Source organism: Catharus ustulatus, chromosome 38 (genome assembly GCF_009819885.2).
Source record: "Catharus ustulatus isolate bCatUst1 chromosome 38, bCatUst1.pri.v2, whole genome shotgun sequence".
In the NCBI taxonomy this organism is placed as follows: Eukaryota; Metazoa; Chordata; class Aves; order Passeriformes; family Turdidae; genus Catharus; species Catharus ustulatus.
In genome coordinates this window covers 424,990-442,704 of record NC_046258.1, presented here as the reverse complement: position 1 = coordinate 442,704, position 17,715 = coordinate 424,990, and the positions used below count along the sequence as shown (strand labels likewise).

General features: G+C 61.7%; 2 protein-coding genes across 2 annotated transcripts; both read right to left on the bottom strand.

The window, feature by feature from the left end:
- Positions 1–5,773: 5,773 nt before the first annotated feature.
- On the bottom strand, positions 5,774–12,314 carry TTC5 (tetratricopeptide repeat domain 5). Its single transcript, XM_033084388.1, has 10 exons — positions 11,952–12,314; positions 11,712–11,847; positions 10,669–10,883; positions 9,148–9,340; positions 8,543–8,634; positions 7,758–7,814; positions 7,514–7,660; positions 7,015–7,202; positions 6,056–6,200; positions 5,774–5,987 (listed from the first exon to the last, which is right to left on the bottom strand). Exons 1-10 carry the CDS (start codon positions 12,228–12,230, stop codon positions 5,835–5,837), a joined length of 1,605 nt encoding a protein of 534 aa, XP_032940279.1. The 5' UTR covers positions 12,231–12,314; the 3' UTR covers positions 5,774–5,834.
- Positions 12,315–12,510: 196 nt separating this feature from the next.
- Positions 12,511–17,709, bottom strand: LOC117010146 (O-sialoglycoprotein endopeptidase). Its single transcript, XM_033084395.2, has 12 exons — positions 17,504–17,709; positions 17,310–17,429; positions 15,938–16,113; positions 15,551–15,646; positions 15,418–15,467; positions 15,260–15,338; positions 15,099–15,164; positions 14,729–14,819; positions 14,399–14,474; positions 14,219–14,317; positions 14,099–14,139; positions 12,511–12,889 (listed from the first exon to the last, which is right to left on the bottom strand). The coding sequence occupies exons 1-11, from the start codon at positions 17,616–17,618 to the stop codon at positions 14,100–14,102; spliced, it is 1,008 nt and encodes a 335-aa protein (XP_032940286.1). The 5' UTR covers positions 17,619–17,709; the 3' UTR covers positions 12,511–12,889; position 14,099.
- Between the last annotated feature and the right edge of the window lie 6 nt (positions 17,710–17,715).

The following is a 17,715-nucleotide window of genomic DNA, read 5'->3' as shown; positions in this document are numbered from 1 at the left end:
ATCCAAGATGGCGGCCCCCATACCCCCATCCAAGATGGCGGCGCTCATAGACTGTAATCCAACATGGCTGCCCCCATACCCCCATCCAAGATGGCAGCCCCCATATACTGCAATCCAACATGGCAGCCCCCATACACTGCAATCCAACATGGCAGCCCCCATACACAGCAATCCAAGATGGCAGCCCCCATATAACTATCCAAGATGGCGACGCTCATACACTGCAATCCAACATGGCAGCACCTTAATACCCGTTCAAGATGGCGGTGTTCGTAAACTGCAATCCAACATGGCAGCACGATATAGCCACCCAAGATGGCAGCGCTCACACACTGCAATCCAACATGGCAGCCCCCATACCCCCATCCAAGATGGCAGCCCCCATATACTGCAATCCAACATGGCAGCCCCCATATACTGCAATCCAACATGGCGGCCCCCATATACTGCAATCCAACATGGCGGCCCCCATATACTGCAATCCAACATGGCGGCCCCCATATACTGCAATCCAACATGGCAGCCCCCATACACCCATCCAAGATGGCGGCGCTCATACACTGCAATCCAAGAGGGCGGCGCCCATACATCAACCCAACATGACAGCGCTCATGCACTGCAATCCAACATGGCGACCCCCTAATACCCATTCAAGATGGTGGTGTTCGTAAACTGCAATCCAACATGGCGGCCCGATATAGCCACCCAAGATGGCAGCGCTCACACACTGCAATCCAAGATGGCAGCCCCCATACCCCCATCCAAGATGGCGGCCCCCATACACTGCAATCCAAGATGGCAGCCCCCATACCCCCATCCAAGATGGCGGCGCTCATAGACTGTAATCCAACATGGCTGCCCCCATACCCCCATCCAAGATGGCAGCCCCCATATACTGCAATCCAACATGGCAGCCCCCATATACTGCAATCCAACATGGCGGCCCCCATATACTGCAATCCAACATGGCGGCCCCCATATACTGCAATCCAACATGGCAGCCCCCATACACCCATCCAAGATGGCGGCGCTCATACACTGCAATCCAAGAGGGCGGCGCCCATACATCAACCCAACATGACAGCGCTCATGCACTGCAATCCAACATGGCGGTCCCCTAATACCCATTCAAGATGGCGGTGTTCGTAAACTGCAATCCAACATGGCGGCACAATATACCCACCCAAGATGGCAGCGCTCACACACAGCAATCCAAGATGGCAGCCCCCATACCCCCATCCAAGATGGCGGCCCCCATACACTGCAATCCAAGATGGCAGCCCCCATACACCCACCCAAGATGGCGGCGCTCATACACTGCAATCCAACATGGCAGCCCCCATACCCCCATCCAAGATGGCAGCCCCCATATACTGCAATCCAACATGGTTGCCCATATACTGCAATCCAACATGGCGGCCCCCATATACTGCAATCCAACATGGCGGCCCCCATACACCCATCCAAGATGGCGGCGCTCATACATCTACCCAACATGGCGGCGCTCATGCACTGCAATCCAAGATGGCAGCCCCCATATACTGCAATCCAACATGGCGGCCTCCATATACTGCAATTCAACATGGCGGCCCCCATATACTGCAATCCAACATGGCGGCCTCCATATACTGCAATCCAACATGGCAGCCCCCATACACTGGAATCCAAGATGGCAGCCCCCATATAACTATCAAAGATGGCGACGCTCATACACTGCAATCCAAGATGGCAGCCCCCATACACCCATCCAAGATGGCGACGCTCATACACTGCAATCCAACATGGCAGCCCCCTAATACCCATTCACGATGGCGGTGTTCGTAAACTGCAATCCAACATGGCGGCACGATATACCCACCCAAGATGGCAGCGCTCACACACAGCAATCCAAGATGGCAGCCCCCATACACCCACCCAAGATGGCAGCGCTCACACACAGCAATCCAACATGGCAGCCCCCATACCTCCATCCAAGATGGCGGCGCTCATACACTGCAATCCAACATGGCTGCCCCCATACACCCATCCAAGATGGCGGCGCTCATACACTGCAATTCAACATGGCAGCCCCCATACACCCATCCAAGATGGCAGCCCCCATACACTGCAATCCAAGATGGCGGCCACCATGCACCCATCCAAGATGGTGACGCTCATACACTGCAATACAAGATGGCGGCGCCCATACATCTACCTAACATGGCAGTCCCCATACACTGCAATCCAACATGGCAGCGCTCATACACTGCAATCCAACATGGCGGCCCTCTAATACCCATGCAAGATGGCGGTGCTCGTACACTGCAATCCAACATGGCGGCACGATACAGCCACCCAAGATGGCAGCGCTCACACACAGCAATCCAAGATGGCAGCCCCCATACACTGCAATCCAACATGGCGGCGCTCATACACTGCAATCCAACATGGTAGCCCCCATACACTGCAATCCAAGATGGCGGCCCCCATATACTGCAATCCAACATGGTAGTCCCCATATACCGCAATCCAACATGGCGGCCCCCATACACAGCAATCCAAGATGGCGACGCTCATACACTGCAATCCAAGATGGTAGCCCCCTAATACCCATTCAAGATGGCGGTGCTCGTAAACTGCAATCCAACATGGCGGCACGATATACCCACCCAAGATGGTAGCGCTCACACACAGCAATCCAACATGGCAGCCCCCATATCCTGCAATCCAACATGGCGGCCTCCATATACTGCAATCCAACATGGCAGCCCCCATATCCTGCAATCCAACATGGCGGCCTCCATATACTGCAATCCAACATGGCAGCCCCCATATACTGCAATCCAACATGGCGGCCCCCATACACTGGAATCCAACATGGCGGCCCCCATACACTGCAATCCAAGATGGCAGCCCCCATACACTGCAATCCAACATGGCAGCCCCCATACACCCATCCAAGATGGCGGTGCTCATACACTGCAATCCAAGAGGGCGGCGCCCATACATCTACCCAACATGGCGGGGCTCATGCACTGCAATCCAACATGGCAGCCCCCATATACTGCAAACCAACATGGCTGCCCCCCATACCCCCATCCAAGATGGCGACGCTCATACACTGCAATCCAACATTGCGGCCCGATATACCCACCCAAGATGGCAGCGCTCATACGCTGCAATCCAAGATGGTAGTCCCCATATACTGCAATCCAAGATGGCAGCCCCCATACACTGCAATCCAACATGGCGGCCCCCATATACTGCAATCCAACATGGCGGCCCCCATACACTGGAATCCAAGATGGCAGCCCCCATATACCCATGCAAGATGGCGGTGTTCGTAAACTGCACTCCAACATGGCGGCCCGATATACCCACCCAAGATGGCAGCGCTCACACACAGCAATCCAACATGGCAGCCCCCATACACTGCAATCCAACATGGCGGCCCCCATACACTGCAATCCAACATGGCTGCCCCTATAAACCCATCCAAGATGGCGGCGCTCATACACTGCAATCCAAGATGGCAGCCCCCATACACAGGAATCCAAGATGGCAGCCCCCATATAACTATTCAAGATGGCGACGCTCCCCTATACTGCAATCCAACATGGCGGCCCCCTAATACCCATGCAAGATGGCGGTGGTCGTAAACTGCAATCCAACATGGTGGCACGATATAGCCACCCAAGATGGCAGCGCTCACACACACAGCAATCCAAGATGGCTGCCCCCATACACCCATCCAAGATGGCGGCGCTCATACACTACAATCCAACATGGCAGCCCCCATATACATTGCAATCCAACATGGCTGCCCCCATACACCCATCCAAGATGGCGGCGCCCATACATCTACCCAACATGGCGGCGCTCATGCACTGCAATCCAACATGGCGGCCCCTAATACCCGTTCAAGATGGCAGCGCTCATACACTGCAATCCAAGATGGCAGCCCCCATATACTGCAATCCTACATGGCGGCCCCCATACACTGCAATCCAACATGGCGGCCCCCATACACTGGAATCCAAGATGGCAGCCCCCTACACTGGAATCCAAGATGGCAGCCCCCATACCCCCATCCAAGATGGCGGCGCTCATACACTGCAATCCAAGATGGCGGCCGCCATACACTGCAATCCAACATGGCGGCCCCCTAATACCCATTCAAGATGGCGGTGCTCGTACAGTGCAATCCAACATGGCGGTCCGATATACCCACCCAAGATGGCGGCGCTCATACACTGTAATCCAAGATGGCAGCCCCCATACACTGCAATCCAACATGGCGGCCCCCATACACTGCAATCCAAGATGGCAGCCCCCATATAACTATCAAAGATGGCGACGCTCATACACTGCAATCCAAGATGGCGGTGCTCGTACACTGGAATCCAACATGGCGGCCCAATATACCCACCCAAGATGGCAGCACTCTTACACTGCAATCTAAGATGGCGGCCTCCATACACCCATCCAAGATGGCAGCGCTCATATACTGCAATCCAACATGGCAGCCCCCATATTCTGCAATCCAAGATGGCGGCCCCCATACACTGGAATCCAACATGGCAGCCGCCATATAACTATCAAAGATGGCGTCGCTCATACACTGCAATCCAAGATGGCAGTCCCCATACCCCCATCCAAGATGGCGGCGCTCATACACTGCAATCCAAGATGGCTGCCCCCATACACAGGAATCCAAGATGGCAGCCCCCATACACTGGAATCCAAGATGGCAGCCCCCATACACCCATCCAAGATGGCGGCCCCCATACACTGCAATCCAACATGGCGGCCCCCATAAACTGCAATCCAACATGGCGGCCCCCATGCACTGGAATCCAAGATGGCAGCCCCCATACACTGCAATCCAACATGGCGGCCCCCATATACTCCAATCCAACATGGCGGCCCCCATATACTGCAATCCAACATGGCAGCCCCCTAATACCCATTCAAGATGGCGGTGTTCGTAAACTGCAATCCAACATGGCGGCACAATATACCCACCCAAGATGGCAGCGCTCACACACAGCAATCCAAGATGGCAGCCCCCCATACCCCCATCCAAGATGGCGACGCTCATACACTGCAAACCAAGATGGCGGCGCCCATACATCTACCTAACATGGGGGCCCCCATACACTGCAATCCAACATGGCAGCCCCCATACACTGGAATCCAAGATGGCAGCCCCCATACCCCCATCCAAGATGGCGGCGCCCACACACTGGAATCCAAGATGGCTGCCCCCATACACCCATCCAAGATGGCGGCACTCATACACTGGAATCCAATATGGCAGCCCCCATACACTGCAATCCAAGATGGCAGCCCCCATACACCCACCCAAGATGGAGGCGCTCATACACTGCAATCAAACATGGCGGCCCGATATACCCACCCAAGATGGCAGCGCTCATACACTGCAATCTAAGATGGCGGCCCTTTTACACCCATCCAAGATGGCAGCCCCCATACACTGCAATCCAACATGGCGGCCCCCATACACTGCAATCCAAGATGGCAGCCCCCATACACTGCAATCCAACATGGCGGCCCCCATACACTGGAATCCAAGATGGCAGCCCCCATACACTGGAATCCAAGATGGCAGCCCCCATACACTGCAATCCAAGATGGCAGCCCCCATACACCCATCCAAGATGGTGGCGCCCACACACTGGAATCCAAGATGGCGGCGCTCATACACCATATTCCAATATGGCGGCTCCAACATGGCCGCCCACACCCCGCTGCAAAGTTCACGACTCCGAGATCCCAAAAAAAATTTCCTTTATTCCCCAAAATATCCCCACAGGCAGGGGTGGAGGGCGTGGTCAGCGAGCGCTGGGGGGCGTGGCCTCCTGCGGCGGCGCGCTGGGATTGGACAGCGCCAGGCGGGGCGGGGCCAGGGCGGAGCCGGGCGGGCGCTTCCCGTTGACCACGAGGGACAGGGGGGAGGAGACGCGGATGCCCAGGAAGGAGAAGGTCTGTGGGGGGGCACAAACCAGTATAAACCAGTACAGACCAGTACAGACCAGTGCACACGCGGGCTCACCTGTCCCTGGTGCTGGTGCTGGTGCTGGGTCAGCAGCGGGTCCGGCACGGCCAGCGCGTCCCCCACGGTCACTCCCCAGGCCGGCGCCGCGTTGTACACGGTCACCGCCGCCACGGCCCCGCCCCCGTCCTGCAGCCCCACCGCGCTGTGACGTCACAACGGGGGGGCGGGGTCACGCGGGGCCACGCCCACTCGCCGCCGGGTCCCGCCCAGTGCTCCCAGTGCTGCCAATCCCAGTTCCTCCCAGTTCATCCCAGTTGCTCCAAATCCTTCCCAGTTCCCCCCAATCCCCTCCCAGTCCCCCCCAGTCCCTCCCAGTCCCTCCCAGTCCTTCCCAGTCCCTCCCAGTCCATCCCAGTCACTCCCAGTCACTCCCAGTTCATCCCAGTCCCCTCCCAGTCCCCCCCAGTCCCCTCCAGTCCCTCCCAGTCCCTCCCAGTTCCCACCACGCCCATCCCAGTCCCTCCCAGCCCGTCCCAGTCCATCCCAGTCCCTCCCAATCCATCCCAGTCCATCCCAGTCCCTCCCAGTCCCCTCCCAATCCCCTCCCAGTCGCCCCCAGTCCCCCCAGTCCCTCCCAGTCCCTCCCAATCCCCTCCCAGTCCATCCCAATCCCCTCCCATTCCTCTCCCAGTCCATCCCAGTTCCCTCCCAGTCCCTCCCAGTTCCCTTCCAGTCCCCTCCAGTCCCTCCCAGTTCTCCGCACGCCCCTCCCAGTCCCTCCCAGTCCCTCCCAGTCCATCCCAGTTCCCTCCCAGTCCCTCCCAGTCCCTCCCAGTCGCTCCCAGCCCCTCCCAGTCCCTCCCAGTCCATCCCAGTCCCCTCCCAGTCCCTCCCAGTTTCCCCCACGCCCCTCCCAATCCCCTCCCAGTCCCTCCCAGTCCCTCCCAATCCCCTCCCAGTTCCCTCCCAGTTTATCCCAGTCCCCCCCAGTCCCTCCCAGTCCCCCCAGCACTCACTAGGGCACCCCCCCGGGCGGGGCCAGGCTGAACAGGACCCTGCCCAGCACCACGCGCTGGGGGTTGGGCCCGGGGCGCAGGGCGGCGATGGGGGAGGGGCGCGGGCCCCCCGCCCCCCCCAGCGGGCCCAGGAGGGGGAGGGGCACCGGCCCGGCCAGGCCCCGGCGCCGCTTCCCGCGGAGCTTCCCCTGGGGGCGGGGCGGGGGGCGGGGTCAGGGATGGCCACGCCCAGTGCCGGCCACGCCCAGTCCGTCCCAGTCCGTCCCAGTCCCCTCCCAGTCCCTCCCAGTCCCTCCCAGTCCCTCCCAGTCCCTCCCAGTCCCTCCCAATCCCCTCCCAGTCCATCCCAGTCCCTCCCAGTCCATCCCAGTCCCTCCCAGTCCATCCCAGTCCCTCCCAGTCCCTCCCAGTCCCTCCCACTCCCCTCCCAGTCCATCCCAGTCCCTCCCAGTCCCCCCCACTCCCCTCCCAGTGCCCCCCAGTGCCCCCCAGTGCCCACCCTGTTGGCCAGCAGCCCGCAGAGCCGGCTCAGGAACTCCAGGAGGTTCCCGTGGCGTTTCCGGGGCTCGTCCCAGCGCGGCGCCAGCTCGGCCGCGCGGCTCAGCCCCTCCAGCGCCGCCTGGAACCGCTCCAGGTACTGCAGCAGCTGCGGGGGGAGGGAGGGGAGGGGCTCCCGTTGGACACGCCCCCCGGAAGGGGAGGGGTCGCACCAGGCCACGCCCCCCGCCCCGCCCCCCGCTCACCGTGGCGCGGTTCAGGTGCAGGTCGGGGTCGGCGGCGGCCGCGGGGTCCACGCGCTCCTGGGGGGGCGGGGTCAGGACACGCCCACTTAAAGCTCCTCCCATTTTCCTTATATGGCGTGGCCACACCCACACAGCCACACCCGCAGTGCCACACCCATGTTTTCAGTGCCCCCTGCTGGCCAGCCCCTGGCCACGCCCCCCCATCATCGCTCATTTGCATGGCCACGCCCCCCTAGCGCCCCACCCACGCTCTTTAGCGCCCCCTACTGGTCAGTCCCTGGCCACGCCCCCCTCATCATCCCTCATTAGCATGGCCACACCTCCTCAAGCCAAGACACGCCCCCTCAGCCACACCCACAGTGCCCCACCCACACCCCCTACTGGTCAGTCCCTGGCCACACCCTCATCGCGGTTCATTAGCATGGCCACGCCCCCTCAGCCACACCCATAATGCCACACCCATGCTCTTTAGCACCCCCTACTGGTCAGTCCCTGGCCACGCCCCCATCATTGCTCATTAGCATAGCCACGCCTCCTCTAGGCAAACCACACCCCCAGCCCCACCCAACAGCATGGCCACGCCCCCAATGACCTTCCCCAGCCAGAACAGAGAATGAGGGTGTAGCCCCCCCAAACCCCGCCCCCTCCCTTTCAAGCTCCGCCCCCCTTCCCCCGGCCCCGCCCCCTGTCCCAGGCCCCGCCCCCTGTCCCAGGCCCCGCCCCCTGTCCCAGGCCCCGCCCCCTGTCCCAGGCCCCGCCCCCCGTGCCAGGCCCCGCCCCCTCACCGCCTGGGCGTAGGCCGCGAGCGCGCGCCGGGCGCTGCCGGGGCTCTGCCCGCCCGCGAAGAACAGCGACACGTGGGCGTTCCCCAGCACGTCTGCAACGGGCACGGCGCGACTGAGACACCTGAGAGACACCTGAGAACACCTGAGAGCACCTGGGCACACCTGGGACACACCTGGGTGCACCTGGGACACACCTGAGAGACCTGAGACACACCTGGGGACAGCTGAGCACTCACAGACACACCTGAGACACACCTGAGAACACCTGGGCACACCTGGGACACACTTGAGACCCTCCAAGCCCACCTGAGACCCCCCCAAACCTGTCCTGACATCCCCCAAACCCCCCAGGTGTGTCCCCGCCCCCCCAGGTGCGGCCCCGCCCCCCAGGTGTGTCCCCGCCCCCCCAGGTGAGTTCCCCGCCCCCCCCAGGTGTGTCCCCGCCCCCCGGTGTGTCCCCGCCCCCAGCCCCGCCCACCCAGGTGTGTCCCCGCCCCCCAGGCGTGTCCCCGCCCCCCCAGGTGTGTCCCCGCTCCCCCAGGTGCGGCCCCGCCCCCAGCCCCGCCCCCAGGTGTGTCCCCGCCCCCCGCCCCGCCCCCACTCACACCAGGACCGGCCGTCCCTCGGGTCACTCCTCACGGCCGCCTCGGCCTGGGCCAGGCTCTCGCGCAAGGCTCCGCCCCCCGGGCCCGGCCCCGCCCCTCCGGCACCGCCAGGCCCCTCCCCCTGCGGGCCCGGCCCCGCCCCCTGCGCGCGCAGGGCCATGGAGAGGAGGCGCCGCGCCTCGGGGTCCTCGCCCTGGGGGGGGACAGGGGGGGCAAAAAGGGACAGGGGGGGACAGGGGGGGACAGGGAGAGGACAGGGAGGGGGGGTCAGCGTGGGACACACAAAGGGACCCCGAAATCCCCCCAAAAAACACTCAGGGACCCCCAAAAAACACCCAGGGACCACCCAGGAGTTCCCAAAATCCCCCCTGGGACCCCCAAAAAACACCTGGGACCCCCAAAACACCACCCCTGACCCCTGTGTGACCCCCAGGACCCCTCCCAATCTCCCCCTGGACCACCCAGGCCCCCCCAAAAAAACACACGGGGACCCCAAAATCCCCCCAAAAAATACCCTGGGACCCCCAAAAATCCCCCCCTGGGACCTCCAAAATCCCATCTGAGACCCCCCAGGACCCCCCAAAAAACAACCTGGGACCCCCAAAATCCCCCCTGGGACCACCCAGGAGCTCCCAAAAACACCCTGGGACCCTCAAAAAACACCCTGGGACCCCCAAAATCCCCCTGAGACCACCCAGGACCCCTCAAAAAACACCCTGGGACCCCCAAAATCCCCCTGAGACCACCCAGGACCCCTCAAAAAACACCCTGGGACCCCCAAAATCCCCCTGAGACCACCCAGGACCCCCCAAAAAACACCCTGGGACCCCCAAAAACCTCACCCTTGACCCCTGTGTGACCCCCAGGACCCCTCTCAATCCCCCCCGGGATCACCCAGGACCTCCCAAAAAACACCCGGGGACCCCGAAATCCCCCCAAAAAACACTCAGGGACCCCAAAAAACCCCCCAAAAACCACCCAGAGACCCCAAAATCCCCCCAAAAAACACCCAGGGACCCCCAAAAAACACCCTGGGACCCCCAAAATCCCACCCTGGGACCCCCAAAAAACACCCTGGGACCCCCAAAATCCCACCCTGGGACCCCCAAAAAACACCCTGGGACCCCCAAAATCCCACCCTGAGACCACCCAGGATCCCCCAAAAAATACCCTGGGACCCCCAAAAAACTCCCCTGAGACCACCCAGGACTCCCAAAAAACACCCGGGGACCCCCAAAATCCCCCCCTGGGACCCCAAAATCCCACCCTGAGACCACCCAGAACCCCCCAAAAAACACCCTTGGACCCCCAAAAAACACCTGGGGACCCCCAAAAAACACCCTGAGACCACACAGGACCCCCCCAAAAACATCCTGGGACCCCAAAATCCCACCCTGAGACCACCCAGGACCTCCCAAAAAAACCCCAGGGACTCCAAAACGCCACCCCTGACCCCTGTGTGACCCCCAGGACCCCTCCCCAATCCCCCCCTGACCCCCCCAGGCCCCCTCCCCGCCGAACCTGCTGCAGGGCCCCCCCGAAGGCGTCGCGGGCCCCCCTCAGGTCCCCCCGGCGCCATCGCTGCTCCCCGAGCTGGCGCCAGGCCGCGCCCAGGGCGGGGTCCAGCTTCAGGGCGTGGCCCAGCGCCAGCTCCGCCCTGTCCCCGCCCACCTCGGGGGCCACGCCCAGGGCGCGGGCGCGGAGCACCAGGGCGCGGCCACGCCCCTCTGGGGACACTGCGGGGGGACAGGGCGGGGCCGTCAGGGGGGCGGGGCGAGGGGGGCCACGCCCAGCCACGCCCAGCCCCACCTGGACACGCCCAGACACACCTGGACACGCCCAGCCCCACCTGGACACGTCCAGCCCAACATGACCACGCCCAGCCACACCTGGACACGCCCAGTCACACCTGGCCACGCCCAGTCACACCTGGACACGCCCAGCAACATCTGGCCACGCCCAGACACACCTGGACACTCCCAGTCACACCTGGACACACCCAGCCACACCTGGACACGCCCAGTCCCACCTGGACACGCCCAGCCACACCTGGACACGCCCAGCCCCACCTGGCCACGCCCAGCCACACCTGGCCACGCCCAGACACACCTGGACACGCCCAGACACACCTGGACACACCCAGACACACCTGGCCACGCCCAGCCACACCTGGCCACGCCCAGCCACACCTGGCCACGCCCAGCTCCACCTGGCCACGCCCAGCCACACCTGGACACGCCCAGCCACACCTGGACACGCCCAGCCCCACCTGGCCACGCCCAGCCGCACCTGGCCACGCCCAGTCACACATGGCCACGCCCAGCCACACCTGGACACGCCCAGCCACACCTGGACACGCCCAGCCACACCTGGACACGCCCAGCCGCACCTGGCCACGCCCAGCCGCACCTGGACACGCCCAGCCACACCTGGACACGCCCAGCCACACCTGGCCACGCCCACTCACAGCTGACCACGCCCAGCCCCACGGTCACGCCCAGCCCCACATGACCACGCCCACCCACACATGGACACGCCCACCCCCTCGTAGCCCCGCCCCCTACCCTGGATCTCCTCCATCCGCTTCACCGTCCGCTCCATCTCGGCCACCAGCGCGTCCCCGGGCTCGCGGCCGCGGTCGCCGCCATCGTCCCGCGGGGGCAGCGAGTCCCGGAACCGGTACAGCTCCGTCACCAGGGCCTGGGGGACAGCGACAGGCAGAGACACCCCCAAATCACCCGGATCTGCCCCCCAAATGGCCGCTCTGCCCTCCTCCGGCCAAGGGATCCCCGCTCCTGCCGCACCTCGAGCCGCTGCAGCGCCTCCTCATCTCCGCCATCCCCTCCCTCGCTCTCCGCCGCCGCCGCCGCCTCCTCCTCCTCGGGCGCCGCCATGACAGCGCGCGGCCGCGCCCACTTCCGGCCGTGAGCCCCGCCTCTTCCGGCAATCAGCGCGCTGATTGGCTGCGGTGACACATGCAAGGTGGCGGGCGGGACGCTCCTCCCCCGAGTACCCCCAGTAGGCGGGGCCTGGTTACGCCCCTTCTGCCCTTTTATGGTAACGCTCCACCCCCTTACTGCCATTTAAGGGCATTCCCCGCCCACGAAGGCAGGACTAACTTTCCTATTTAGGAGCAGCCCCCGCCCCTTTAACGCCATTTAAGGGCATTCCCCGCCCTCGAAGGCGGGACTGAGTTTCCTGTTTAGGCATGGCCCCGCCCTCCCATTTTCCCGCCGCTCGCTGGCCCCGCCCCCCCGCCCCTCACGGCCCTCACGGGCTCAAACCGGGCCCGCGTTTTTATTTAAAACGTATTTTTATTTAAAAACCCTCTTAAAATAATTTTTATATTTCCCCTCACCAAAATCGACAGTAAATCAGGATTTATTCCAGCGATCAGTAAAACAAACACATCAATAATATTAAAACAATATTTTAACAGAAAAAAACCTGGAAAAATAGAAAATAAAGAGTTATAAACCCAAAATCTCCAAAATCTCCCTAGAAATGGTGGAACTTAGCAAAGCGAAAAATAAAAATAGGAAATAAAGGGATAAAACCGGATGTTTTGGTGGCGTGCTTTCCCGGCGCCGAAAACAGAGAGACGCGTGGTGGAGGATCGAATCGTGAGGGGAAATAATCCCCAAGTAAAGCAAAAAAATATAAAAAATAAAAATACCAACAGGTAAAAAGCACGGTATGCAGTGGAGATCGTCCAGAAGCCGTTTCCCGCCGGCGGCTCCACCTGAGGGAAGAGAATCGGAGTCAGAGCGGGCCCGCCCGAGAACCTCCCGGCCCCTCACGGAACTTTTGTGCGACCCCCCAAAATCCGGACCCCGGAGCCCCCCGGCCCCTCACGGAATTTTTGTGCGACCCCCCAAAATCCGGGCCCCGGAGCCCCCCGGCCCCTCACGGCCCGTCCCAGAACTTTTGTGCGACCCCCCAAAATCCGGGCCCCGGAGCCGCCTCTGCTCCGCCGGGTGAAGAAGGAGCCGCCCGCTGCTCTGCGACGCCGCTAAAACCCCGAGCGCCCGCGGCTGGCGGCGACGGGGGGAACGCGGGTCGGGATCGCGATCGGGGGGCATGTCGCGATAGAAAAGCACGCACAAAAGAGCCGCCTTGCCCGGTAGCCGGCGATTTTACCCCAATTTGCTCGCTCTGCGATCCCTTCGCCGGCCCCTCACAGACTGAGCCGACCCCGCACTCGCCCGCCAGCCCCCCTCAGCACAGCCACGCCCCCTCCGCGCTGCTATTGGCTGGCGCTCCGAGCCAAATAACCCTATTGGTCACTGGGCATCATTACGTGCCAGGCAGGGGTGTGGTTATGCAAATGAGGCGCTGGCACAGTCTGGCGCCATAATTAAAACAAGGGGCGTGGCTCGCAGATGATTGACAAAGGGAGGGAACACCTCCACCAGTGATAGACAGGCAGTGTCAGGCGCTGATTGGTCCTCTCTAGGTGGGCGGGGTCACCAATAAAATGATGTAATCCACAAATGAAGGGGCATGGCCAGAATATTTGGGGGGTGTGGTTTATTAAATGGGCGTGGTTTATTAAATGGGCGTGGTTTATTACATGGTGTGGTTTATTAAATGGCGTGGTTTATTAAATGGTGTGGTTTATCAAATGGTGTGGTTTATCAAATGGGTGTGGTTTATTAAACGGTGTGGTTTATTAAATGGGCGTGGTTTACTAAATGGTGTGGTTTATTAAAGGGGTGTGGTTTATCAAAGGGGTGTGGTTTATTAAATGGGCGTGGTTTATTAAATGGGCGTGGTTTATTATATGGTGTGGTTTATTAAATGGACGTGGTTTATTAAATGGGCGTGGTTTATTAAACGGTGTGGTTTATTAAATGGGTGTGGTTTATTAAATGGTGAGGTTTATTAAATGGTGCGGTTTATTAAATGGTGAGGTTTATTAAATGGGCGTGGCCATTAGGGGCATGGTCACCTCAGTCCCGCCAGGTCACCTCCACCTCGTCTGTCCGGTACCTGCGTGCAGCCAGAGGTCAAAGGTCAGAGGTCAGGCCGTCCCCACCTATGCCCACCTGTCCGGCCACGCCCCCCTCACCTCTGCGTGATCCCTGATTGGCTGAGCTCCGTCACCTGACCCACCCGCAGCATCTCCCACCCCGCCTGGGCGATCATGGCGCCGTTGTCGATGCAGTACCTGGGGTCAAAGGTCACGGGTGTGTCCATGGGTGTGTCCCACAGGTGTGTCCCACCCCCTGGGGCCGGGCCACGCCCTCACCTGTCGTCCACGGGGCACAGCTCGGCGCCGCGGGCGCGGCACATCGTCTGCAGCATCTCCTGGAGCCGGTGGTTACCTGGGCGCACAGGTGAGGTGGGCGTGGCACACAGGTGAGGTGGGCGTGGCTCCTCCCTCGGCCCCCAGGTTGGGGTCACACCCCTCTTTATGAAGCCACGCCCACCTCAGGTGTGACCACGCCCACCCCAGGTGTGAAAACACCCTCCCAGGTGTGACCACGCCCACCCCAGGTGTGAAAACACCCTCCCAGGTGTGACCACGCCCATCCCAGGTGTGACCACGCCCACCCCAGGTATGACCACGCCCACTCACAGGCCACGCCCCCCACGAGCAGCAGGTGTCTGGCCCGGGTCAGCGCCAGCGCGCGCTCCGTCACCTCGGCCAGCATGGCGAACGCCGTCTCCTGTCCCCCCCCAAAAAAAAATTCCCAAAATTGCAGGAAACCCCAAACCCCCCCCAAAATCCCCTCACATCTCCTAAACCCTCATAAATCCTCCCTAAAATCTCATTAAGGGCCCAAAATTACATCACAAATTCATTAATGATGCCCAGACTCCCTTTGATGGCTGCCAAACCCTAATTAATCACCTCAAATACTAATTAATGCCCTCAAATCCTAATTAATCCCCAATTAATCCCCTCCAGACCCCAATTAATTCCCCCAAAATCCCGATTTCCCCACCTGCAGGGAGAAGCACAAATCCTCCGGCGTCGCCTCCCCCGACTCCAACAATTTTGGGGTCACAGCCTAGAAAATTAAAAAAAAAAAGAAATTTAAAATTTTAGGGTTTTCCCCTCTAATTTTGGGGGATTTTGGGGTGATTTCAGGGGGTTTTGGGGTACCTGGAGGTGGGAGAGGAGCCCCGAGAAGGAAACATCCAGACCCTTGACCACGTAGGGCAGCGGGATCAGGCGGCGGCCCCTGGGATTTGGGGTGAATTTGGGGGATTTTGGGAAATTTTAGGGGATTTTGGGGTGATTTTGGGGGATTTTGGGGTCACCTCTTGGCCAGCTGCTCCACGTTGTATCCGGGGCTGGGGGCGTTGGGGATCTGTGGGAAAAGGGGAGGGGTCAGAGTGGGCGTGGCCTGGTGGGCGTGGCCTCTTTGGGTGTGGCCAGCAGGGCGTGGCTCACCTGGAGCAGCCGGGCCAGTCGGTCGATGCAGTTCCCCACGGCCACGTCCACGGTCTCGCCCAGGATCCGGTAACGGCGCCGGGAGTAGGCGATCACCTGCGATATATCGCGATATATCGCGATATCGGCCGTTCCCTCCCTCCTCCCTCACGATATCGCCTGTTTTCTCACTCCTCTCTCACGATATCGCACGATATCGCACGATATCGCACATTCTCTCCCTCCTCCCCCACGATATATCGCGATATCGCCCGTTCTCTCCCTCCTCCGTCACGATATGTCGCGATATCGCCCATTCTCTCCCTCCTCCCTCACGATATCGCACGATATCGCCCGTTCTCTCACGATATCTCGCGATATCGCCGCCCCCATGTCGCGACAGGGCACCTGGGTGTTGCCGCCGCTGACGTAGAGCGCCAGCGGGTCGGGGGCGCGGCCCAGCAGCCGCCCCATCTCGATGTGCCCCACGCAGTGGTTCACGGCCAGCAGGGGGCGCCGCCACAGCTGCGCCAGCGTCCGCGCCACGGCCGCCACCACGGCCAGGGGGGCGCCCATGCCGGGGCCTGCCGAAAAAAAAAAACCCCCCACGGGGCAAATGGGATCGTCCAGAACCCCCCCCCAAACCCCAGAGCAAATGGGATCGTCCATAACCCCCCCCCAGAGGAAATGGGATCGTCCAGAACCCCCCCCAGAGCAGTGGGATGGTCCACAACCCCCCCCTCAGAGCAGTGGGATCGTCCAGAACCCCCCCCAGAGCAGTGGGATCGTCCAGAACCCCCCCAGAGCAAATGGGATCGTCCAGAACCCCCCCCCAGAGCAATGGGATCGTCCAGAACCCCCTCAGGGCAGGTGGGATCGTCCAGAACCCCCCCCAGGGCAGGTGGGATCGTCCAGAACCCCCCCAGGGCAGGTGGGATGGTCCAGAACCCCCCCCAGAGCAAATGGGATCATCCAGAACCCCCCCAGAGCAGTGGGATCGTCCTGAACCCCCCCAGAGCAAATGGGATCGTCCAGAACCCCCCCAGATCAAGTGGGATCGTCCAGAACCCCCCCCAGAGCAGTGGGATCGTCCAGACCCCCCCCAGAGCAGTGGGATCGTCCAGAACCCCCCCCCACAGAAGGTGGGATCGTCCATAACCCCCCCAGGGCAGGTGGGATCATCCAGAACCCCCCCCCACAGAAGGTGGGATCGTCCAGAACCCCCCCAGGGCAGGTGGGATCATCCAGAACCCCCCCCAGAGGAAATGGGATCGTCCAGAACCCCCCTCAGAGCAGTGGGATCGTCCAGAACCCCCCCCAGAGCAATGGGATCGTCCAGAACCCCCCCCCAGAGCAAATGGGATCGTCCAGAACCCCCCCCCAGAGCAAATGGGATCGTCCAGAACCCCCCCCCAGAGCAGTGGGATCGTCCAGAACCCCCCCAGAGCAGGTGGGATCGTCCAGAACCCCCCAAAAACCCCAGAACCCCCCCCAGAGGAAATGGGATCGTCCAGAACCCCCCCAAAATCCCTCCTGGAACACCCCAATCCCCCCCCCCAGCCCCACATAATGGTCTCGCCCATGGGGCCCACCCTGAGGCCTAACCCAAAATCGGGGTCACACCGCCCTAACAATCCCCCCGGAACCCCTCCAAGATCCCCTCAGGACCCCCCCAAACCCCTGGAGCCCCCCAGACCCTCTCCCTGAGGGGATCTCTGGGGGTTTCTGTGGCCTCGGTTCTATTTTTTGAGGTTTTTTTGGGGTCGTTTTCTCCCCTCACCCTTGGTGAACGCGACCCCATCGAGGTCCCGGGGCTCGACCCCCGCCTCCCGCAGCGCGTCCCGGATCAGGCCCAGCAGCACGGCGCGGTGGTGCCGCCCGGTGGGGCCGGGGGCGAAGCCTGAGGGGGGTGAGGAGGGGTCAGCGATGGCGGGGGGACACCGGGGGAGGCGGGGAGGGGGAAAATGGCGTCACCCTGTCCCGGCGGCGTGACGTAGGTGGCGCGGCAGTTGCTGAGGACGGCGCCGTCCCGCACCACCCCCGCGCCCACCTTGTTGGCGGAGCCCTCCAGGCCCAGCACGGTCGGCATGACGTCACAACCGGGCTAACCGGGCTCGCCGGTGACGTCACGCCGCCGCCGCTTCACTCTCCGCGCTTCTTCCGCCGTTCCTCTACGTCACTTCCGC